Genomic DNA, 27,250 nt, shown 5'->3' with positions numbered 1-27,250 from the left:
GAAATTCTTTCATCAAATTTTCACCTTCATGTACTTCCAAACCATTTTATTTACAAAAACATATTTTGAATAATCTCTTTTCAGTGAAATTACAAGAAATGTTTTTTTTTTTTTTTTTTTATGATAAAATTACCCAACTTAAAGCAGTTCTTTAATTCAATTCATTGTCAAGATCTGACTCAAGAGAATGATTCATTCATAAATCTTGACATTTCTAGTTCAAGTTTAAATGTCTCTTTGTTGTTCCAAGAAAATTCAGCTCAAAAATTATAAAATAATTCCAGTGGTGTTTCAGTGCTGTATGCAAGTCAAGCAGATCATAAGAGTTTATGTATATTGTTATTATATTCGACCATAGACCACAAAACCAGTCTTAAGTCTCTGGGGTATATTTATAGCAAAAGCCAAAAAAACATTGTATGTGTCAAAATGATAGATTTTTCTTTTAAGACAAAAATCATTAGTATATTAAGTAAAGATCATGTTCCATTAGGATATATTGTACATTTATGAACTTACTAATCAAAAATACATTTTGATATTTAATATGCATTGCAAATAACTTCAATTGGTCAGATTTTCAAATAGTTGTATCTCGGCCAAATACTGTCCTATCCTAACAAACCATACATCATTGGAAAGCTTATTTATTCATCTTTTATATGTTGTATAATTCTAAATAAATAAATAAAAATTGACCATTAAGACTGGTTTTGTGGTCCAGGGTCACATATATACGCATTTAAATCCTACAAGCTAAATTCTGATGTTGTTTGGACTGAGTCAGTGAGTACAGATAGTAGAGAACAAAGAAGGGTAGGCATAAGTAGCCGACTGAAAGCAATCTAGTGTGTCTGGTTTAATTTAGAGAAAGGTGACAACTTATTATTGCATGATCCTGAGCCTGGGCTGGACTTGATCTCAAAATGTCAGAAAAACAGAAAAAGTAAATGTGTCTGAGTTGGTGCCCTATACCTACTTTGCTTGGCCTTAGTGCCCTCACACTTTTAGGGAATATAAATGAGCTCATAGCACAACTTCTGTGACTCTTCATCTGACCTTCAGTGGCTCCAGTTGCCGTCTGGGTTCAATAACTTTTCAAGTTGTTTAGTTCTCACAAAGTTTGCAACAGTGTTTTGTTTGAGACTTAGGAGTGTATTTATGTATATGTATTTCTGCGTGTAAAAAAAGAAATACTTAACAGGAGCTAAGGGGACTGTCAAAAAATAACTATCATTTCTGCAGCAGAGGAAGAGCAGAAACCCACCAGCCTGTTCTAGATGATGCTTTTAATCAGTTTGTGTAGGCTGACGGTGTTACTGGAGTTATTTATTGGAAAAGAAAGTCTCTCGGTTTTCTTGTTTGTGCACAAGACCTTCTTGCATTATCACATTTCTCACGCTTCCTGCCCACCTCCTCCTTGACCAGTCAAAACGGTTAACGTGTACTCAACCTCCCAACAGAAAGCCCTGGAATAGAGTCTGACTCTTGATTGACAGCTCGGTCATACTTTCAAAAGCTCATTGTCAATGACAGACTGTTTTTTTTTTTTCTTTCCCCAAGTCCCCAATTAACAACTGTCCAAAGCTCCACACAAACAGCCATGGCCAAGTCCAGATCCAGCTCAGCTAATTGGCATAATGATCTCAGCTCGTTAAGAGAGAAGCCTGGGGTGCTAAACCCAGGGGTCAGAAGCTCCCAAAGGCTGCTAATAGAAAGTAGAGAGAGGCAGGAGCAGGATTGGAAAACAATGGACTCCTCTGGGATGAAGGATTTTACCACAAGGATTGGCGTGAGCACCGTGGTCCCTCTATTTCTGATTCACTGACTGCTACTGTAGTCTGCAAGCCCCCAAGCTTTTGGGAACTTCCTCTCATCAGGCCAAACAATGCGGTGGAAGTGAAATCCCATGGGTCTGAAGATGGTTGCCATGGATAAGAAGAGCCGGGGAGACTTCTTCACATGCCGGAATCTGTGAAGGGCCATGAAAGGCATTCCAGTCCCTAAGTGACGGAGACTTTTAGGGTTTGCTCTTTCTCTGTTCTGTTCAGGCACTCATTGAGTGTTTTCTGTTGTTAAGAACTGAGAACGACTTGATGAGCTTGATAGCTTAATCTGATCATCCTCATGATCCATCAGTCCTGATGAAAATTGACTAGTGACAGAAAATATCATGTCAACAAAGTGCCATTTTCGGGAAGGAACTTAAGCATCTTGCTGTCAGCAAACGTCTCGGAACAGAATTCCAACTGGCTCTCGCCATCAAAACTATTAGTATTTTCACAGCATCCTGGCTGTCTGAGGATGGCAGGAACATGAAAAGGCAGTCCGCTGTGAAGATGCGGATAGCGGCAGTGACAGCGAGGGGGGAGGGAAGACGCGAGAGCTTTTTTTAAAGCGCGTCTGAAGTGATGAATAAATGAGTCTGCCTTCCAAGGTATTTTGGAGTCGATTTCCCAGAGGACTGCTTCGACACCGTAACCTCAGTGACATTTCACGAATTTGCCTGAAATGGATTTGACTGCTAGTTGACAAGGAAAATGACAAAAGTAAAATGGAAGCGCTACGCCGACAGTTACATATGCTCATCGGTACTTCTGTCTTTCTGTCAGTTCAGTGTCTTAAATTATCTTTTCTCGCCATATTTCAATGTCTACAAGTTTGTCTTTTCAGAGATTTACCTCAGTCGTGACTAAACATGCCACCTCAAAGTTAACCCTCCTTCCTGTACCCACATCGCAACTCTTTAAACCCAATTTTCAGAGTCTGTATAAACTCTTCCAGTTGTCAGCAGGAGGATATGATTATTGTGGTTTGACTTACTGGTATTTTGATAGGAGGTTTATTGTATGGCGTGGTGTGATGTAGTGGTTAAGGCTCAGTGAAGATTGAAAGTCATAAGGTTGCTAGTTTGACTCCATTAACCATCACCATTTTACCTTTAAACAGGCACATAAAGTCAACATGAAATGGCAGTGGTAATCTATTACACTTCTGTAATGTGCTTTAAAGTGAAGCAGGAGCAATTGGGCATTCATTAGATCGTAAAATATATGTTTTTGGTCACACTTCATTTTAAGGCCCAATTCTTGCCATTAACAAACCATTAACTATGGCTTTTGCCTCAATAAACTCCTAATTTGCTGATCATTTATAGTTTGTGGGGTAGTTGTTAAGTTTTAGGTATTGATTAGGGACGTAGAATATGGTCATGCAGAATATGTGCTTTATAGGTATTAATAAACTGTCAATATGTTAATAAACACATAACTATATGACAAAAATATGTAATGGAGGCAGGGTATTTAAGAATTTAACACAGTGGACGACAGATATTCAAGTAATTATCAAACTAAGTAATTACACCATTTAGAAGTATTTTATCTGTGGTATAAGTTTGGTAAAAAAAAAAACTGATACCGGTATATCTGCGACAGGCTTATATGATAAAATATGATAAAATTGCCAAAACGATATATCAGTCGAACTCTAGTGCTTGGTTTTCAATTTACTTTTTGGTAAATCAGCCTACCTGATTATTGCGAATAATGCTGTTGTTCATTGACAAAACATGCACAAAATATGATTGTGGTTTTGCGCAGCTTGTCCATGAACAATATGGAAGCATATGGGTAGCATTATTCAATTTGGGATGTAATATGCAAAATGACAATGCAATATGTAAAATAGCAATGCATTTCTGTATTTACATTTACATTTTCCAATACATCTGTGCAACGTTTGGTGCAAAATGAAAATGAAAATTAAATTACATAATTTTCATTTGCCATATACTACACCAGTTTTAATATGTAAAATGAATATTAATTTTAACGCTTTATAAGTTGCAAAATTAAAATGAAAATGTATTACAGAAATGATTAGATATGTCTAACATGTTAAAGCAAAAACTGTGGCAAAATGATCATTTAAATGCTATTTTTCTTAATTGCATTAACACTCAAAGTCAAGACACTTACGATTGCATTTTCATTCGGTGTCCCGCAATGAATGTAGCAAAACTCAATGTGCACATTGAAAATGCATTCCGAGCCGATCACGTGTCCCCGCCCTCACGCCACGTCAATCACTGCGTGAACAAGGTGGGGCTTGCAGAAGGTCAGAGACTCAAGTCTCAAGAAGAGGATTCAATCAAGTGAGACAACATGGACAAGACAGTTGGTCCGTGTATGTTTTGATCATTTCGGTTTATGGCTTCAATATTTCATTCGGACTTGTGGGCGGAGCTGAAACGCTGCTTTCATCTGATTGGTCGAATCGGATCGGTTTTCATCTGACAGCCTTCAGCTGAAATGTCTGAAACTACACTCACTGTTAATTAGCATAATATTTGAATCAGATGTAGCTGGGCAAATTCGTGCTGCTGAGACCTGCAAATTATTTCTAGGTTGTAGTATTGTATGAATATTGTCCCACTGATAAAAACAGTGCAAATAGTTCTGTCCCTTTGGATAACAGTGAAGTGGAAATAAATATAGTTAAATTTATGAAATAAAATTAAATAGGATTTTTTGGGAAGGTAAGTCTGGCCAGTTATACAAGCAACACGAGTCGGACGAGTCTAAAGATATGAGCTGAATTGGGTGAAACATTAAAGTTCTAGTCTGTGTCAATTACTCTCATAATAAATAATAATAATAATGTTAACTGTATTTTTCGGTATAAGTTGCATCAGTCCAAAAATACGTCATGACGAGGAAAAAAACATATATAAGTCGCACTGGACTATATGTCACATTTATTCAAGACCAAGATAAAACATTACCGTCTACAGCCGCGAGAGGGCGCTCTGGGGTAGGCTACAGGAGCACTGAACTATATTCATTTTTACAATTATTTATTAATGTCACACACACACATACCTAGTGCCTTATGACTTAAAAGATGAGAGTGGTAAATGTTACAGACATGGAACTGTTCAGTCTATTATTGATTTTAATTTCCACTTCACTGTTATCCAAAGGGACAGAACTATTTGCACTGTATTTATCAGTGGGACAATATTCATACAATACTACAACCTAGAAATAATTAGCAGGTCTCAGCAGCACGAATTTGCCCAGCTACATCTGATTCAAATATTATGCTAATTAACAGTGAGCGTAGTTTCAGACATTTCAGTGCTTCACTCGCACTGACTCTTATTCTGCCTGAAAGAATGACAAGACCGAGCTGAAGGCTGTCAGATGAAAACCGATCCGATTCGACCAATCAGATGAAAGCAGCGTTTCAGCTCCACCCACAAGTCCGAATGAAATATTGAAGCCATAAACCGAAATGATCAAAACATACACGGACCAACTGTCTTGTCCATGTTGTCTCACTTGATTGAATCCTCTTCTTGAGACTTGAGTCTCTGACCTTCTGCAAGCCCCACCTTGTTCACGCAGTGATTGACGTGGCGTGAGGGCGGGGACATGTGATCGGCTCGGAATGCATTTTCAATGTGCACATTGAATTTTGCTACATTCATTGCGGGACACCGAATGAAAATGCAATCGTAAGTGTCTTGACTGTGAGTGTTAATCCAATTAAGAAAAATAGCATTTAAATGATCATTTTGCCACAGTTTTTGCTTTAACATGTTAGACATATCTAATCATTTCTGTAATACATTTTCATTTTAATTTTGCAACTTATAAAGCGTTAAAATTAATATTCATTTTACATTTTAAAACTGGTGTAGTAAATGGCAAATGAAAATTATGTAATAATTTAATTTTCATTTTCATTTTGCACCAAACGTTGCACAAATGTATTGGAAAATGTAAATGTAAATACAGAAATGCATTGCCATTTTACATATTGCATTGTCATTTTGCATATTACATCCCAAAATGAATAATGCTACCCATATGCTTCCATAGTACAATGGCTCTGTGTAGTTAATGCTGCTCCATGTGAAAGCGCGCAGGTGATCGGGATTTTCCGCTGATTACAGAACCAGCTTTGTACTGGCAAAATGCGCAATAAATATCGCATGCGATTTATCGTGTAGCTCTACTTTGTATTTTTAGTTTACTTGATGTTTAAATTGCTTAATTTACACTTCATTATTTTTAAATAATAAAATAAAATGTTACAAAGTTTGTTACAAATTTATACACTTTCAGTTTGTTAAATTTTGAACATTTACCTACTTTACACATCAAATAAATGATATGCCTTTTTAGCAAGAGTAAAATTTAGTAAGATTATCATTAAGTTTAAATGACTTTTTTGTCAAAAGAAATAAAATCACTGAAATGTATTTGTAGTATAGAAATATATTTTAAAATATAATTTATATAATATATTTGGTTATATTAGTTATATGTAATTTTTGTGATACAATTCACTAATGATGATTCATTTTTTCTGTGGAGTTGCCCTGTAATATTTGACATCATGTTTAAATGATCATTGTCCTGAAGACACTCTGTTGACTAAACTGTTGACAGAACATGGTCTCTGACAATCCCTGAAGTTTTGTTGTTGTTGATCTCATTTATTTATAATCTAATGCCATGTTGGCAGAGACTTAGTCACAATTTCTGTCAAAGGCTCTGAGCAAATGGAGGCTTAGTGACAGGCCAGTCTGTTAAAACACGCTCCCGTGAACAACACCTGCTGGGAGCACATCAGGAATCCAGACCTCCCGCAGACCAGGGCCTCAGAGCGATCCAGCTGTGAACAGACTACTCAAAGAATTATGCGATTCTGTTGAAGGATCAGAATTGATTAGGACTCTAATATAAACACCAAATGATCTTGAGAGAAAACTAAAGCCAGTTTCACTTGGTTCTCTGCTTTTATGATTGATATTTCTCCTGACTGGCATTGCAGTCTATTCCTAGAGGACTCGGCAGGAGGCCGAAAGTGACCCAGAAGTCTACGAGACGAATGAACACTTTCCTCCAATTTAAAGGATGGATGTTCTGGGAACTGTTGCAGCCTCTTTTCTAAACAGACCTCCATCTGTCACAGTCTAGCTTCGGCGACCTACCCCTTTTCCCTCCAAATCCTCGAGAGACCTGAACCCCAAGCCGAGACTGGGTTGTACAGTCCATCTCAAATTTCCCCGGTGTCCTCATTTGCAAGCATATATTCCTTTGGTTGGTGAAAGCAAGAGGCGTGCTTGAAAAGTGACAGTTGGGCATCCATCCAGACTGGTCTCGAAGCTGCCAGACGATGCACAGTCTTATCAAACTACAGCTTCATTGTGTTTTTCTTTTTTCGCCACACAATGCCACCTGCTCATGCAACTCCATCTAATCCTGTATTTATATGCTTTTCTCAGCCATCGCTTTGTTTATTCTCATTAAGCTAGCTTTTCCTCTGTGACTCACTGAATCGTGGATGCTTCCTGTTGTCTTTGAACACCACTGCGCTAGCGAGAGTGAGGGAGTTCTTGCTGCTTATTTGTTGCACAAGATAAGCATTGTGAGATGTGTACGGCTCCTTCTGGTGATTACTGCAGGCAGCTGATGGGTTTTAATGGGGCTGGGTTTGTTTTTTCGTGTGGCTATGCTGTTTGGGGATCAGTTTTGGAAGATGACTGTTTGTTGGCTAGAGAAGTGTTCGTCTTTGTTATAATCCTGCTTCACTGGGAAAAGTTGATGACGGTGAAAACTAGCAGGGCCAAACTAATTAAAGAGTAGTAGAAAGCAGTAGTTTGTTTTGTGTAGTATGGGTCTTCCACATGTTAAGAGACATGATAATGTCTCCTTTCTTAATGAGCTAAATGACTTTTATGCTCGCTTCAATAGTGACAGCAAGGAGACGGCCACCAAGATCACACTCTCAGCAGACCACCGACCCCTCGAACTCCCCTCCACAGATGTCTACTCTACACAGCATTGAGCCAGATCATCACACACAAGGCTGCTGGCTCTGACTGCATTCCTGGACATGTGCTTAGGGCATGTGCAGAGCAGCTTGCAGGGGTCTTCACAGACATTTTCAACCTGTCCCTCACCCAAGCAATATGCTTTAATTCCCCATCCATTGTGCCAGTGCTGAAACACTTCTCCCCGATGTGCCTGAATGACTACCACCCTGTAGCACTCATAACTATTGCCATGAAGTACTTTGAGGGACTGGTCCTAGCACACCTCAAGGACTGCCTCCCACCCACACTGGACCCATACAAATTTGCCTACCGTAGCAATAGGAGCACAGAGGATGCAGTATGCACAGTACTTAGACAATATTAATACATATATATGGATGTTGTTTGTTGACTTCAGCTCATCATTTAACACTGTCATTCCCTCCAAGCTGACCACAATACCTAGAGACCTGGACATTAACACCTCCCTCTGTCACTGGATTATGGACTTTCTGACCAACAGACCTCAGCATGTTAGGTCAGGCCATGCCTAATCCACCACCATCACAGTCAACACCGGCGTACCACAGGGCTGTGTGCTAAGCCCATTCCTCTACTCCCTCTACAGCCACGCCTGTAAACCTGTGCATGGATCCAACTCCATCATTAAGTTTGCAGATGACACCATGGTGATTGGCCTCACCAGAAACTATGAGACCGCCTACAGGGAGGAGGTACAGCACCTGGCCACATGGTGCGCTGACAACAACCTGCTCCTCAACACCAGTAAGACAAAGAAGCTCATTGTGGACTTCAGGAAGAAGAAAGGAAGCACACATGACCCCATCCACATTAACGGGATGGTTGTTGAAGTTCCTGGGAACCCACATCTCTGAGGACCTTTTCTGGACCACACACACCTCCAGCCTGGTCAAGTAGACTCACCAGTGCCTCTTCTTCCTTAGGACACTGAAGAAGACCCAGTTGTCTTCAGCCATCCTGGTGAACATCCTGACCAGTTGTATCACAGTCTGGTATGGGAACTGCTCAGTTGCTGACAGCAAGTCACTGCAGAGAGTGTTGAAAACCACCCAATGCATCAAAGAGACACCACTTCCTGCAATTGAGGACATCCAGAGAAAACTCTTAAAGACTCCTCTCACCCTGACCATAGACTGTTAAACCTCCTGCCCTCCAGGAGGCACTTCAGGAGCCTCCTGACAAGGACCAGCAGACTCAGAAAAAAAAAAATTCCCCACAGCTGTCAACTTGTTATTACTTGCACTATTGTCTGCTCATCCAGAATACTGAATAATCCATTTGTACACTAGAATATTTTTTTATGCACTTTCTTTTATGTCCATAGTGTAAGTGATGTTCATATGTTCATAGTTTCTGCTTATAGTGTACATATACTTACATTATCCATCTGTATAGTATGGTCATAGTATACCTATCTGTATATCATGCTGATAGTATTTAAAAATCTGTAAATGATGTCCATAGTACTGCCTTATCTGTATATTTATTGTACATTTGTAACATATTGTAGACACGGTATATCCTGTAATTGATCTTCTGGTTAGATTTAAACTGCATTTCGTTGCCTTGTACCTTGCATGTGCAGTGACAATAAAGTTGAATCTAATCTAATCCAATGCATTGTGTGGCATGTTTGTAAGTGAGCTAACACAATCTGACTACCATAAAACTTGTTTTAAGTTTGCTTCAGTCGGTTTGATTGATATATATGTTTTTATGCTCAAGATAATTTATTTGATCAGAGATACAGTAAAGCAGTAATATTGTGAAATATTGAAATTTTAAAATAAATGTTTGCTATTATAAAACCTTTTAAAAATGTAATTTATTCTTTTTTATCAAAGCTGAATTTTCAGCATCATTACTCCAGTCTTCAGTGTCACATGATTATCAGAAATCATTCTAATATGTCTTAATTGAATGAAATGAAAACCTTTCTGACAGTAATTTCAAGAATTACAATGTTTCTGCTGTAAGAAATGTGTGTTTATGTGTGTTGTAGGTTCCAGCACAGAAGTGTCGCTATGCGGTGGGCAGTATTTTGAGTGAAAGTGAAGATGCACCCAGTGAGGATCAGCAGCAGCTGTATGAGAAGCTCGGCTTCCGGGTTTTTTCTTTCCCAGAGGTCACACATGTCGTCACAGCATCCTTTCCTCACCGAACCCCTCTCTCTATTTTCCTGGGGGTGCGGAGGGTTTATCCACAGCTGAACTGCTACATCAAGGTAACATCATCATAAAACGCTTTTACCAAATGCATGTTCTTAATTTGAAGTCCATGCTGGAGCAGTAGCCTAATTCAGGTGTGTTTAATTTAAGTCGTGATTGATACAGACAGCGTGCTTCTGTTTCCTTCAGCATGATTGGTGTACTGGCACATTAAAGGTTGTGAGGGAATGAATGCCTAATCTGTCAGTGTTTCTGGAGGGATGGAGACAGTAATTATTAAGCAGTAGACTTGATCATAGCAATTAAGAACAAAGGGAGAGAAGAAAAGCTGGGGATGAAGGCAAAGAAAGCAACAAATGAGAGTTGCAGGATTGGGAATTGGGAAGAGGTAAGTAGAGGAAAGTGCAGAGATTCTGTGTGGAAGGAAAGAAGCTCAGAGTAAAAACATTTGAAAGATTTTGAAGCTGTGGCTTAAGGCCTAAGTATACTTCCAGTGATGTTCATTTTTGTTCTTTGCTTAGGGGTAAGATTATACTAGTATATGCAAAAACCACCGTTCTTAGTTTTTTATGATAGCCTTTTTAATGGCCTCACAGTTTCTCACAATTTTTGGCATCATTTGTGTGTGTGTGAGCCACCTCAACTCTCCCCGCCATCTGCCCTGATGCAGCAGCCCCAGTGTGAACGCAGCCAACAGGCTCAGCCTCCTGCCTTCTCCAGACTCAAGATCTGTCTGCTAGCTTATCGCCTCCTGTTTGAGTCCCTCCCCTTTCCCGTTTCATGCATGTTTCCTTTCTGTCCCTTATAGAAATCTTGATATCGTCAACTTGCAGTTCTAGGCTCATGAAAGTCATCTGTGTACACCAATCGTGTGTGTGAAATGTGAAACACTAGGGCTCATGAATTATTCTGCTTAAAAACGCTTAAAAATGGCTAGTTGATGCAGAACATAAGTGAACCTCGCAATCCTTGCACAATTTTTTTTTTTTTTTTTTAGATTTATTGTTGGCATTTTTGCCTTTATGATAGGATGGATCAGAGCTGACAGAAAGCAAAGTAGGAGAAAGAGAGAATAGGGGAATTGGGAAAGGTCCTTGAGTTGGGATTCGAACCCGTGATGCCCGTAGCGCAACCACGCTGTATGTCGTGTGCTCCCCACAAGGCTGTCGCTACTGACAACACATTATCAAGTTGTAAAATTTTTTAAAAATTGGCACAATGTCTTAAAAACAAAACTCATGGCATTCTAATGATGCTCAAAACTGTTTAAAACAAAAAAATAGCTTGCATCCTAGTGAATTGCCAGGTGAATTGCAGTATTTTGATCGCTTCCATAAACATCATTGTTTATATTCAAACTATAACATTTCATTCCAGTATTTATGTGATGGTATGAATGATTAAATAAATATTACCTTACGTTTGAAAAGACTGTTTGTGAAGCTGTTTCTTACCTAAACATGGTAACTGTGTCAGCGGAAGTGCAAACGCAGATTTGGATGTTCTGAAAGTCTTCAGTATGCTACCATGTGACATGTTCACTTGTGTTCGAACAGCTACAGCAACTAGGAATTTTTTTTCTTTTTGATCACATTGAACATCCAGATCAAACCTGAGATTCAGATCCAGCATGGCTTTGTTTATGTTACAGAACACGATTTTTACAGTCTTATCAACATACACTGCATATGCATCACCTCACGAGAGACCTGCAGATACCCGCCCCTAATCAACACCTAGGAGCCTGCCAAACAGAGCGCTTTTTCTAGTGCCTATATTCGTTCTGCCCTTTTGATGCCTCACAGGCAGCGTTTTCAAAGTCACTCTTAAATATATATTTTAGCAGCGAATTTCCATTTTAAACAGCCCTCTCAATTTACTTCAACAAAAGGCAAATATTTCTCATCATGAATAATCCATGGCAAAGGCCGTCTGTTCGTAGGCTGCGTGGGCTACAGATGATTGAACTTTGCGTACAGTCAGAATGAGTAATTTGAAGGCAGTTGGTGATGTGAGACGGAAGGTTGGTCCCCTCCTGTTCGTGGGCAGATTGCACAGAGACGCTTCTAATTCTGACTAGGACAGTAGAAGGGAATCCCTATGGCAACCAGTCCCGTTCCTGCAGGAGGTTGTTCAACTGGAAACCTTGTTCTGCTTTCTTTGTTTTTATTATGTGCTGTGAAGTGACATTATGGCATCGCTTGCCCGTGCATGCGTGACCACAAAATATAATTCTTCAACCTCAATTTAACAGAAATGTGCATGTGTTTGGTTACTTGCTAAGGCAGGCATCACTAATACTTTTCTCCAGCTTAGGGTGTATGAACAAGCCTTCAATGCTAAAAAACAATTTGTATCTATTTTTTCAATGCAATTAAATAAAACCTATTCATTTCAATTTTAAAATTTAATCTTTCATGGACTATGGATATTTTTTCTGACAAATAATAAGAAATACATACCCATGTTTTAATTTAGTAGAACGCTAAGTTTGGTTAAATAAACTAGCCTACATGTTGGATTTAAAAATTAATCTTCAAATGAGTTTTTGTGTCTTCATTAGTCAGGATCTGGATTTCTATTCATTAAAGGCCAATTTAAATTATTATTTTAGTTCAAACATAAATGGATTTTAGACAAAAAGCATCAAGAAGCTAAATTTTATTTTTTGAATGCATTTATACAATTTTTGCCAAATTATATCTATCGTCTGGATAATTTTTGGTTTGACTGTGGATTAATTCTTGTTAAAACAAAGTACTTCAGTCAAGAGCAGTGAGTGATTCTCTTCTGCGTGAGCATTGTGTGCACAGAAACCAGCGCGCGGGAGCTGAATTGGGCTCTTTAACATCTTTTTCAGTTTGCAATGTTTAAACTGTGACCTTTCAGGTCCACCTTTCACCCCACTAGTGACGGCCCTGTTACAAATACAGATTTTCACTACAAAAGACATTAACTGATGGACTGGAGATTAGTTGTGGATTATTGTGATGTTTTTATCAGCTGTTTGGACTCTCGTTCTTACGGCACCCATTCACTTGCAAAGGATCTATTGGTAAGCAAGTGATGCAATGCTAAATTTCTCCAATTTCTTCAGAAAAGCTCAAAGAAACTAGTTTAGAATGAAACTCACCACAGATAGTATAACTAGACTATGTGATTGTTATATGTCAATTCAAGCACATGTTGTCATTTGATCTCAGAGACTCAGACACGCCATTATTACCTGTTTCTGATACGCTGACCTGAGTTTAGCACATCCGAGAATCATCACAGACATGCTGACTGCATAGAGAGCGAGCTTTCACATCAACAACGGCCCCAGATAACTCACACACGTCACGCAGAACCTCAGCGGTTCTCATCAAAGACAGGAAGGGCAAGGGACGGCAGAAAGTGTCTGGAGATGATTGAATGAATGGGATCAATATTTGGTCAGTTTTAGCCCTCCATCTTCTCTTACGTGAGCATACATGAGAAACAACATCTTCTTTAGAACTCTGCTTGCTTCCCTGTTCTCCTGTTGGTCTGCAAATTGATTTCTTCTCGAGACACAAACGTAGTTCATCGACCGAGATCAAATCTAAAATCTTTGGTATTTAAGGCCAAAGATGAAGTTTTGTACTTTTTGCCAATGTACACTGCATTTCTTTCAAAAACTTCAGGCTTTGGTATAAATCACTTATTATGCTTTATTTAAAATGTAATGTTGATGTTTTTTTTTGGGACGGTTTTAGTCATAAGTACTTACATTCATCATTAATTATTAGACTTTATCCATGTTCAAAATGTTCTTCAAGATTGATGAACTGTTGTTGTTCTTGTTTTTTGTCATAGTGTTGCAGAAGGCATAATGAGGACACAGTTGCCTTTAAATTGGCTCGTTCCAGTTATACTTGCTACTATAATGGGAATGTTTAAAGTAACAACAACATATTCTAGATTTTACTTTTTTTTAATTAAGATGTCATTATTCAAGTAACAAACTGTGAAAATCAAGGGGAAAAAATAGAAATGCGTAATTGATGCTGTTTTAAATGAATAGGAAATGGCAAGTATAATAAGGACCCAGTTGCAGTTTAGGGAATATTTTGTTGCCAGACCAGCCAAAATCCTTTAGCCAAAAAAAAATGTGTGTGGTGCAAATCTAACACTTCAGAAAACTCTTTACTTATTGTGAAATATGGTGGTGTTAGCATCATGCTACAGTTTGGCTTTTCATTATCCAGGACTGGGTATCTTGTTAAAACAGAAGGAAAAACACATGTTGAAATGTCCAGGAACATTTTGCAAGAGAACCTAGAAAATGGGGAAAGGTTCATTATTTACCCAGGATGAATGGTGTCAGTCAGAGCCAGTTCGAGAAACTGTGGCATGATTTGAAAATCCACTGCACAGGTGACATTCGGCTAACTAGAGCAACTGTTGCAACATGAGCCAAAATTACAGCTGAACTGTGTTAAGTCATTAGTTACTTGCCTCAAATGATTTAAAGGAATAGTTCACTCAAAAAAATACAATAAAAAAAGTTGACATCATTTACTCACACAAGTTGTTTTAGATTTGTATATGAATTTATTTTTTCTTCTGTTGAACACAAAAGAATGGGTAGCCAAACTGTGTCTGGTCACCATTTACAATGGACGTCTATAGGGACCAGAAAACTTCTTCAGAAACGTATCTTCTTTTGTCTTCTGCAGAAGAAAGAACTCGTACAGGTTAAGAACAGCATGTGGGTGTGAAAAAACCTTGTGTGTTATATAATACTTAATTGTATTAATCGTCCACTAGTAATGAGCTTCAAATCTTTAAAGTTTATTTGTTTAAAAAAATACTTGTAGATAATATAATACGTTACAATAGTATAATACGTATATAAAGTAACTAGTTTTATTAGATATTAAATCTAAAGTTAATATATTTTAAAATGTATAAAAATTACAAGGTTTTTTTGTTTACATAATATATGTTTGTGTACTGTGTATATTTATTATTCATATATAAAGATACACACACACACACAGTATATATTTTGAAAATATTTACATCTATATATGTATAGTCATATAATTTATATATATATATATATATATATATATATACACACACACACACACACACACACACACACACACACACACGCGCACACACATGTATATTTATATATACATAATAAATATACACAGTACACAGATGTATATTATGTAAACAAAAGCTTTTATTTTGGATGCAATTAATCGGGATTAATTGATTCACAGCACTTATATATAGATTATATAAAGATTTCTTTAGTGTTAAGTGGGCCAAAAATTACTTTAAAGTTAAGCTATTTGCGTTTAATTTACATTTAAACTATAATGCATTTTCGTTTAATGGCAATTAACATGCAATTAAGTGTTTGAAAACATTAAGTTCAGTTTGCACTATAATCTTTACAAGTATATTTTTCAGTGCTCATTTTAAAGAAGTATACTAAAATCTACTTGTCTTTTTAAAGAATGTTAGGTGAGTAAAATCTAATCAAAATGATATAAAATTTTTATTAAAAAAACAATACACAGTGTTGCACATAATGTCGTTTGCAGTTTGTTGCTTGATTGGTAGGTTGTCATGAACTCAGACCTCAAACTTCTTGATCGTGTGGGCAGCTGTCTGCCTTGTCATTTGGAATATGTATTGCAGTGTCTATCTGACAGTCAGTACATCAGCACGTGGAATGTCAAATACTTTTGCTCTGATCAGAATTTTGATATTGTTCACAATAATGTACCACAAATGTATGTCTATCTAGCTGTATCTCTCTCGTTCTTTCTCTGTCTCCTCTCTCCATCCTACAGCATTAAGCTGAAAGTCCACCAACAACCAAAGTGGCCATGAACTTCTTGGACCAAGAGAAATGCTCTTCCAAATGCCACACTGACATTTTAGCTCAAAAGCTCCCTATAAAGATTATTGGAGAAGGATGACAACATGAACCAAACCTTCCTGCTGTTTGCTCATAAAAAAGCTCTGTTTGATAATCTCCTATTGTCACGCTGCAGGAGAGGTGCGTCATACTTTCTGCAGCCTTTCCTCAATCCACACAAGGTGCACAAAATGTGAACATCTACAAGGAAAAGTTTAATTAAGATTAAATTCCCATTCAGTTTATTTTATTGGCATTTAGTTTAGATAGAATCGACAAGCGGGTGTCACGCTGTGTGTTTTCACAGTCTCAGTTGCCTGGTTTCTTAATTAGCTGTTTGGTATTTCAGGTGAAAGGGTGTCATATTAGCAGAGAGCGTGATCAATTTTACACAAGCTACTTGTCTAGTCTGTTCTTCTCTGAAATTCCCCCTTAATAACTGACATAAATTTTTTTTTTTTTTTTTTGCAGCAGACTCTGTTGGTTTATAATGTTTTGGGCAAAAAAGAGAACCAGTAGTGTGACTTTGCAGATTTACTTTTAACTGTATTGTTATACTACTGACATAATAAGAAATGAACAATGTGTACCCTAATTAAAAATAAATGTATCTTTTCATATTAATTATACATTTATTTCATGCTATGTATGCTACAAATACGTTTACATGTTTTATGTACTTAATAAAAATACTTAATGCAATTGTACTTTCAGTATACTAAGCTGGTATACTCATACTAATTTTGTACTAAATGCACTTTAATAGTGAGTAAGTAGTGCTAAGTCCAACTAAAGATATACTAAAGTATATACAATTGGGTTGCACTTTATTTTACAGTACGTGTACTAACATGTCTTTACAGTGTACTTACAGTGTATTTATCTAAGAAAGTTCTGGTAATACAAGGTAACTACATGGGGTAGGGTTAGGTTTAGGGGTAGGTTCAGGGTTAGTACCTACTGTAGTTATTACATAGTTATTGTAATTACATTAATAAGTACATAGTATGTACATGCGGAACAGGACTGTAAAATAAAGTGCTACCTACGATTATGCTAAAGTGGTGCTATTGCAACTATACATTAGGTACACGTTCAATATCTAGCATTTAAAGACCCAATATTATTCAAAGATCACACAATCCTCATCAATAGTGACATTAAAACACATTTTAAACTTAAGAACTGTGCATTGTGCACAAGTAGTACTCCGAATAAAGTTTAATTATAATTTTATATCAGTAAGTCTCCAGCGATATGTTAGTAAACATGTTAATAGATTTGAATTATATTTGTAATAGGCCTTAATGTTTTTTTAATATATTACTTTTTTCTAGAGTATTCTCTCTTCATGTTACCTGCAACCAGATATCTATACAGGAACAGATTCAAAAAGATTCAGATTTTTTACTGCATAGATAGCAAGTTTTATTAAAAGCCCATTTTGCTAGAGGGGAATTAATGCTTTAAGTGCCGTTTGATCTTCTTATTGAATGATATGCACTTAATGTGTTTCTAATAATAAGCACCTGAGCACAGTTGGTCAGCAGCATAATTGAAAGGTAGCATACTTTGACAAAATTGAAGTCTACTGGTATATTAAAATTGCCACAATCTGTTAATTTTACACTGCATAGATTTAAACCATTAACCAATCAATAAATAGTGAAAAGGCTTTGAAGCTTTTCCAGTCAGAATAGATTTTCAGTGATCATAAGTTGTATTCAGGAAACTGAAATGGCCATAGCAGAAGCTTGGTTGTGTGCCCAGTGACACATTGTTGTGTTTTTAAGGTTTGTTTTTGGATTATTGTCTGGTTGGAAGATCCAAACATGTGTCTAAACAAGTTTAGCAGGACCTCCAGCAGAAATATAGGCCCACAACATTAAAAGATACAGCAGTATTTTTTAATTGTACACAAGAAGGACTTTTTATCCCAGTCTTCACCAAACCAATCTTGATTGTTTGCTGCTAAAAAGCGAATCTTTCTAACCATAGAAGCCATCCCTGTTTGAAGTTCCAGTCATGTCTGACAACTGAATATGCTGTAGACACACATGCATTTTTTTCTGGAAGCCCTCCCAAACAACATGTAGTGATCTAGGTGCTGTTTGATAATGTTTAAGGTTTTTAATTTAAGGTTTTCTGACCCCGAAACTCAACCTTTTTCTGCAATTCTCCAGTTGTGATCACTGAAGAGTCTTTGGCCACTCAAACTCTCCTAAGGACGATAGACACACGTCCTCTTCCAGGCAGTTTTGTAATGTTTTATGTTGATTGGAAATTAATTATTGTCCTGATGGTGGAAATTGGAATTTTCACTTCTCTAGCTCTTTTCTTAAATCCTCATTCTAATTTGTGAAGCTGAATTATCTCTTGCTGCACATCAGAAATATATTATTTGTTTTTTCTCATTGTGATGGGTGATTAATTTGGAATTTGGCCTTTGTTTTCCCTCCTATTTATATTTCTGTGAAACATGAAGCCATGGCTTGATAATTTTCATGTTCATAATCAAACTGATGTGCTCAAAATAGTGAATATGAGTTGGGATATATTATAGATACATTTTACTCATAAGAATTTCTAGCAGTACCAGTAATTGTGTCCAACAGGTATTTGAGAAAAAAAACATTTAATGATATGTGTGATTAATGATACCCAACCCCTGCCCCCCCCCCCCCCCCCCCATAATAAATAATTATTCTCCAATGAAAGGTTAGATTTTTGTGATTAATATATATCAAAAGGATTTTGTGGCCTTCTTTGATCATATTTACCAAAGGTACCAACAATTCTGACAACTACCATCTATGGAGTTTTGTCCTCTGTAGAAGATATAATTTTTTAGCGATTTCTCTGAGACGTTACATGTCACAGTCCTGTTTGAAGCCAGTCCTGTACAGAGCAAATTCAGGGCTTTTGAGAGATGCCAAATGATTGGATGCTTCACCATAACCACTCCCTCTCCTTGGTCTTTAAAAATGGCTGACATTTAGTGATCAAGTGTAACACCCTTATGGAAATATGATTATATTTTGTAATAATCATTTAAAGGTGCAATAAGTGATTTTCTTCAGAAACATTTTTTGTTATGCTGGAGGAAAGTCTTCACATCCCTATAGCAGTCATTAAGTGAAGTGGTCTACATGTATTTATCTGTATTTATATATTCTGTGGAAGGCATTGGACCAAAAAAAATACGTCCAATCAAAATGCTCGGCCCGAGTGTTTTAAATGGCTTTCCTAATTTGAAATATGTTAGTTATCAGTTAATGATCAGTTGACGAGCGTCAATTGCCGGTTAGGAAAAATAACCAAAATGAACATCCCTATTTGGGAACATTGTCTCGCTGGAGTGTCCACCTTCATTTCATCTTCATCATCTTGGTAGATGGCAGCAGATTTTTTATCATGAATTTCTCTGTACATTTTTCTATTCATCCTCCCTTCTGTTATATGAATTTTGCCAATGCTACACCATGATGTTTTGGGGTGATGTGAAGTGCCATTTGACCTCCAAACATGGTGTGAATTATGGCATCCAAAGATTCAAATTTTTGTCTCATCTGACCAGACTATATTCTCCCAGTATCACAGGCTTGTCTAAATGTTGTGCACCAAACTTTAAATGAGCTTCAGCATGCTTTTTCTTCAGCAACAGAGCCTTGTGTGGTGAGAATGCTTACAGGCCATGGCGGTTGAGTCCATTACTTATTGTTTTCTATGAAACAACTTTACATGCTAAATCCAGGTCTTTCTGAAGCTCTCCGCAAGTGATCCTTAGCTCTTGGACAACTCTTCTGATAATTTTTTTCACTCATCTGTCAAAAATCTTGTGAGGAGCACCTGGCCGTGGCCGGTTTATGGTGAAATTATGTTCTTTCCACCTCTGGCCCCAACAGTGCTCACTGGAACATTCAGAAGTATAGAAATCCTTCTGTAACCAGTGCCATCAGTATGTTTTGTAACAATAGGGTTGTGAAAGTCTTGAGAGAGCTCTTTGCTTTTACCCATCATGAAATGTTTCTTGTGTGACATGTTGGTCATGAGACACCTTTTTATAGGCCATCAGCTGGGACTAAACCAGCTAATATTAATTTCCACTCACAAGGGGCATGATTGCTTTCTAATTACTGATAGATTTCAGCTGGTGTATTGGCTTTCCAAGTACCCAAGGTTCCTTTGTACGTTATTACACAGAACTTAATTTCTGAACTTATTTGTTTTGCTTTCTTTGTATGTATGGATTAATTGTTGTATTGTTACCGACATCTGGTGAAAATGTAATGTCAACAGCACCTTTAGAAATATATTTACTGAGAAAAATGGTGATGTGTTCAATACTTATTTTACATATTATATACACGCACACACACACACACACACTTCTTTTAAATACTCATGTAAAAAAGTAACTTACAGCAGAAATACCAGAGAAAATATCTTGGCCTATGCGAGGGGCCTTGGAAACAAAAAAAGATTGAAAAACACTGATCTGAAATGAGTTTTCACAATTTTCTTACATGAAAATAATTGGATTTTAGCATCATACTCATATTAATTTACAGAAGGACTTTATGATTAATATATAGTTTATGATTAATCAGAATTTCCTACAATATTCCTATTTTGTCTGAGGAAACAGCATGGGCATTTCTTCATTTGGGCAAAACACCACCAAACTGTGAAAGGGAGTTATTTTTTCTATTACATTAAACCAAAGTGTTACGCTAGTTTTCACTGTTCACTGTTTGTTCTGCCTCTGGATATAAAGTATTATCAGGGTCAAGTCGCGTTGTGGAGTGCTGCCTCTTTTTGGGTGATTTCACTCCGGCCGAGATTCGCACCGAGTGTTCTCATAGACTTCCATACAAAGATTTTATTATTTATTTTCTTCGAACTGCAGTGCAATATCTATGAGTCCGGGAGGGCTAGCACTAATATGCTTTCATCATACATAACCTAAAAGGTCCCATTTTTCGTGCTTTTTTGAAGCTTTGATTGTGTTTACAGTGTACAGTATAACATGTGTTCATGTTTCGCAGGTAAAAAAAACAGTATTTTTCACACAATTCACCTATCTGTATACCGCTGTTTTCACCGTCACAAAAACGGGCTGATGTCTTGTTCTATGAAGTCCCTCCTTCAGAGATACGTAATGAGTTCTGATTGTGTCAGCGGTTCCTGTGTTGTGATTCGACACCAGCTTAGCGCACGCTGCCCTCCTGGAAACGCGATTGGACTAGTTTTGAGAAGCAAGTGGGCAGGATTTGTTTTGAAAACCTGGCAATCCTGATCTGAACGCACATGCTGGAGATGTACTTATAATCACATCTCGTTTTTACTGACGAGATGCGAATGAAAATGGCATTTAATTTTTTTGCACAGCCCTAACATCTAGTTAACAAAGCTAAACAGCGTTGCCCTTTGTGTAAGAAGTTACAGAAACTGTTAAACGCACCAACTTAATAATAAAATACACTTGTCGTGGTCCATAAACAACGCCTTGTCCAGACAAAGAGGGAACTGCTCCATCTTTCAAGAATAATCTTTGTTCGAATCCGGCATTAAACTGATTGAGATTGAGGAAGCTGTCCTCAGAAAAATGTGCTGCACATAGTTTTACATGTGGATTAAAATTTTCGTGAACAGAGTCAAACATAAATTGTAACCATTGATCTCTAAGTACAGCGTCCCTGGGAAGCCCAAACAAAGATGATTGGACTCAGAGATGAAAATAACAGCGTTTCGACGACATGGTGACAAACAAAAACGTAACTCTTCCTCTTCTCCGTCAGAGCACAACAAGGCCACGCCCCCTTTTTTGTGTATTCATGTGGGCGGAGGTTATGGGTTCATGAAGAACGGATCCTTTAACTTGTGCAGTGATTGGTGGGAACAAACATACCTCTATTAATTTTCTTTAAGCTGAAATCAGGACTAATCTGTATGGGCTGTATAAAGCAAACCAGTATCTCAACAGTAAAGTTTTGATGGAAGACTAATGTAATGGAGGTAAAGACAATTACAGCACAGACATACTGGAGTCATACATTACTAGACACGCGAGAGTCCATTATTATTAATGTGCAAACAAACAGACAGTGTATGTGCGTTCTTAGCTTTTTGCATGAGCACTTTTCAGTATGTTTGCATGTCTGATTTATCATGGACACTTGCTGAAGAAGTCGTGGGAACTCTTGGCCTAGTGATTAGAGAGTTTGACTCCTAACCCTAGGGTTGTGGGTTCGAATCTTGGGCCGGCAATAAATGGCTGCCTACTGCTCCAGGTGTGTGCTCACGGTTTGTGTGTTTTCACTGCTTTGTGTGTGTACTTTGGATGGGTTAAATGCAGAGCACAAATTCTGAGTATGGGTCACCATATTTGGCTGAATGTCACGTCACTTTCACTTTGAAGAAGTGTTTTTTAATAGGAGTTTCTAATGGTCAGTGGCGGGGCGCCAGACTGGGGGTAAAACAAGTACTGATTACCAGGGCCCTAAAGGAAGAGAGGGCCCTTGAAAAGTCTGGAATATATATTTTCAAGGGGGGCCAATAGGATGCCTATGCATAGGGCCTGGGATCTTTGTTTTGCTCTGTTTAATAATTCTGAATGGATCTGTTAACATTTATGTTGAGTCAGGTTAAGGCGGCTGGCATTCATTTTTTCCTCACAGTTTTTGCTGTTGCACTTTAAACATAAATTGTGGATTATGAAACTTTTTTTTTTACTTGAAAAATCTTTGCAGATATATAGTTTTGTGAGAAAAATACTTAACAACATACTTAAACATACTCAAACTTAATCTTGAGCTTCAATTTAAAATGTCTTAATATTTTTCCTTTTGTTATACTGGTATGTAGCTATGCTAAAATTGTTGGATCATGGATGCGGTGAAAATTTTCCACCAGCTGCCACTGCTGAGCAGTGTCTGTTGAGTTGAACTGAATGGAAGTTGTTTGCCTGATTGTTAGAGGTGCCCTCAGCATCTGCAGAGACTGCTGCACATCTGTTGGACTTGAGGGCATTTTTGGGCACCATGCAGGCCTGAGCCAAGATCATTGCTAGTAAAGGGCACAGACGGATACATGGAAAACCTGAAAGGTTGACTGGATAGTAGGTGTGTATGTGTTATGTGTGTATTGACATTGCTGGCCTTTAACGCTGCCAGTGTTTGTGTGTTTCCCTCTCTAGACAGTCTACTGCCCACTCAGCCATATGGCCTTCCTGACCGCGAGCCAAAGCTGTTTGTGACCTATGACTAGAATCTCAGATGTGGCTGAGAACACATAGCACACACAAACACAGACACAAACACACACATAGTAGTGTATTTTTATAGTTCGCTTCCAGATGCAGACAGTGACACTTATTCCTAAAGTGTGCTTTGAATCATTTGTTTGTTTTCTGTTATTTTTTCTACCTGTCGCCACCCATGACTCATCTGTTCCCCCGTGTCATGAAATATTGATTAGTTTGTCTCCTCTGTCACCTTATATTCCTTGCTGAATCATTAACACTCATTACTCCAGAGCAATGTAGATTTAAATCAGATAGGTGGGCTTCTCACCCAGAAGAGTACTGTGGTTGTACCATGAAACTCAATAATTACTATGTTCACGTGCCATAGCGTTTAGTTTGATATTTAAAATAATACCATTAAGTTCAAAAGTTTGGGTTTTGCAAGTCTCTTGTGCTCACCAAGACTGAACTCTTAATTTCTGATCAAAAATGCAGTAAAATGTTAATATTGTGAAATATTAAATTTAAGTTTTAGAAACGTAGATTTCTGTTATATGCAAAGCTGAATTTAGAGTCAATGCCACATGACCCTTCAAAATCATTCTCAAATGCTGATTTGCTGCTCAAGAAATGTTTATTATTATTTTCAGTAGGGGTTAACTGATTATTTTATGCATGTTTATGGTTATCGGTACTGGTCATTTTCAAAACTGGTTTGCAAATAAAATTACTTAAAAGCATTTAAAGTATTAGTTCACTTTCAAATTAAAATTTCCTGATAATTTACTCACCCCCATGTCATCCAAAATGTAGGTATATTGGCTATATAAGGAAAAAGGCAGACATAACAAACCAATGGTTTATTAATTAACTGTGTGAATGCACTGAGCTGTATAATGTCTGTTGCATAATTCTAGCACTGGTGTCTGCACTTTACTGCTAATCAAATAACAAAAGATCGCACACTATTCTTGACTAAATAACATTTCTAACTTTTTTGGGGTGAACAGATTCAATCCATGTTCATTACAAATTATTTGATGATGCAGCAGTAAAACTGCTAGTATAATTTAATGCAGCTGTTTTTTAACTTTGCTGATTTAAAACATGATCAAAATACTTTCTATGTTGATGTCAAAATTTCAAAATATTAGTATCGGAATGGGGCAGTAAGTGTTAAAATCGGTATCAGTATTGGCCCCAAAAAATCCTATCGGTGCATCCCTACCAAGATGTTTACATCTTTCTTTCTTCAGTCGAAAAGAAATTAAGGTTTTTGATGGAAACATTCCAGGATTATTCTCCTTACAGTGGTCTTCAACGGCTACCATAATAATGACTTCACATAATATGTAATCGTGTTGAAAAGGTCACGCTTGATGTAGGCGGAAGTAACGACTCAGTGTTTACAAATGTGGAGGAGGAGGAACGTTCAAAAATTGTTGTATATGTTTCATGACACATACTCAAATTATTTGTAAACGTCTTTGACTTTAAAAAAAATTGTACTTAGTCTTTGCATTTTCAACTTGTAAACACTGAGTCGGTGATTATGTATTACGCGAAGTTGTGGACGTGCATCACAGACCAGTGCAAGGCAGTTATTTCTGTTTACAAAGAAATGATCTGTTTTTATGACAGATCATTTCGCTATATAAGACCCATATTCCTCGTTTGGAAGTCCACTATAAAGAGAATAATTCTGGAATGTTTCATCAAAAACCTTAATTTCTTTTTCGACTGAAGAAAGAAAGACGTAAACATCTTGGATGACATGGGATGAGTAAATTATCAGGAAGATTTAATTTGAGAGTGAACTAATACTTTAAAGAGAGTTTTTGTCAGATCCCTTGTTATTCTTAATTTTGATATATATTGATTCAAATTATTGGTTATTAGTATACTTGATCTGTAATAATTGGTGTCTGCATCGGCCCTGAAAAACAGGTATCAGTCAACCCGCAATTTTCATTGTTCAAAAAAGTTGTTTCATTAATATTTTTATAAGTATATTTACTTTCTAAGTATAAATATGTTTTAAGTATTTTGTTACATAAATGCATTTGTCACCATTGATCAATTTAATGCAACCACAAAATTATAATTACAATAACTAAAATAGTTATAAAATATAATTATTATTAAAAGAATAACATTTCTTACAAAAAAAAAAAAACTTTGAACAGTAGTATATTATCTACATGTACTGCATATATAACATGTTGACATTTTTTTATAATATACTCTCTAGCTCTGAAGGGGAAATGTCCAGTACAGTTAATAAGATCACTCTTTTCAAATCTGTGACATTCACGTATGTCAAATGTAATTAAAAACTAGAAAAAGTTGAGGACGCTTATATAAAATAGTTTTTGGCACGGTTTGAAAGAGAGCTACGGTGTGTGCGCGTGCCCACCCAGACTGTGCAATATGAGACATTGTTGAGCGGTGAATGTCTGGTCAGGACACAAGAGGGACGCCAACATGTCCCTCTGCCCGGCCTGTTCCATTCCAGCAGTTCAAACATGACTTTTGTCCCAGAGCCTGGGGGAGTCCAGGAACATTTGCAAGAGGTAAATGTCACATTAGAATATGATTGATCAGTCCTCTGTGCGAAAGTGGCTGAGAATTCAGATAAGATTAATCTGAAATTAGTACAGGAAGGGAGGGGTGGGGGGGGGGGGGGCAAGATGATATTTACATGTTTGTGAGCATTGACGATTCTGCTTGATGGTGTTGTTATCATGCTTTAAATTACAAGGTGGATGAATAATCTTTAAAAACTCCAGGCTGTGGGTCAGATTTTTCCCCACAAAGGGTGTGTGAGTGTGTGAGTGTGTGTGTGTGTGCGTGTGGGTGTGTGTGTGTGTGTACGCGCATGTGTCAGTCAACCTGAAAAAAGTGTTATAATACAGGACTAAAGACACTCGAGGCATAAAACCAGTAATCTCCCATCAGCTTTTGCAGAACACATGATCAGCTCTGAATTAAAGAGGATTTGTGTTTGTAACATCTGCAGTGACTGTAGAAGTAGATGCTGCTAATATGGAACGAACCATACAGGGAGTCACAGATTTTGATTAGCTGAATTATTTAATGCAAATGAGTGTGTTTTTGGGGTATCTGTGTATGAGATGAGAAAAGATGAAGCAAGCTGGCTGATATGTGTAGAGCCAGGATGCTGGAGACGGTCAAACTGTGGATGGAGGGAGTGTGTGTAGGTGGGAATGTGCATGTGTGGTCATCGAGGTGTAAATGAAACAGCACTCTGACCCATGAGGTGAAAATGAACTAGTGGTTCTCAGCTTGACGTATAGTCTGGTTGCATCTTTTTTTCCCTCTGTGTTTATCGTTTCTGTACTTTCCCCCTCTGGTTTCCTTTAGCTAAATCCCAGCTGGATCAATCACACCTCAATATTGGTGACTGGATTCCTGTGCATCCATTTTGAATAGCTGAGAGGATTTTGGGATCCTCCTGGTGTTCCCAACCACCATCCACAATAGTAGTAGTATTGCACTTGCACTTTTTTGTTCGTTGCTTATTATGCCTGAAATATGCTCTGTTTTACACATTTTTGCATTCTATAGTGCATATTCCAAAAAAATAAAAAATAAAAAAAGTGAGAAAGAATGCATTTAATTTAATAGATAAATCAAAAGTGACTGAAAAAACATTCATAATGTTACAAAAGATTTCTATTCAAGCCTTCTACATACGCTTTATATTGATCAAAGATTCCTGTGAAAATTTTTAGAATGATTTCTGAAGAATCATGTGACACCCCAGACATTTAACAAATATTAAAATACAAAATTTTATAATATATTACAACACACAACATTGCAGTTTTACTGTATTTTTATTAAATAAATGCATCTTTGGTGAGCATAAAAGACATCTTTTAAAAACATTTAAAAAATCTTACTGACGCTAACTTTTAACAGTTGTTTAAATAATAACATCCGGTTTGTTTCTTGCCTCAGAGATAATGAGCAGAGCAGACATATTTATTTTCAGGTAGTAAACAAAACATTATTTAGGCACTGCAACTTCTGCT

The 27,250-nt window shown here is 37.2% G+C and overlaps 1 protein-coding gene across 1 annotated transcript in view; it reads left to right on the top strand.

Moving 5' to 3' along the window:
• The window catches only part of LOC127967850 (testis-expressed protein 264 homolog), a 56,915-nt gene that overhangs the window by 2,968 nt on the left and 26,697 nt on the right, over positions 1 to 27,250 (top strand). The window contains 1 exon segment of the mRNA XM_052568586.1: positions 9,876 to 10,097. Within this exon segment, the coding sequence (XP_052424546.1) occupies positions 9,876 to 10,097 (222 nt within the window).

Source organism: Carassius gibelio, chromosome B11 (assembly GCF_023724105.1).
Source record: "Carassius gibelio isolate Cgi1373 ecotype wild population from Czech Republic chromosome B11, carGib1.2-hapl.c, whole genome shotgun sequence".
Classification (NCBI taxonomy): domain Eukaryota; kingdom Metazoa; phylum Chordata; class Actinopteri; order Cypriniformes; family Cyprinidae; genus Carassius; species Carassius gibelio.
The sequence above is the reverse complement of the archived record's forward strand: the minus strand, read 5'-3'. Positions and strand labels throughout refer to the sequence as shown.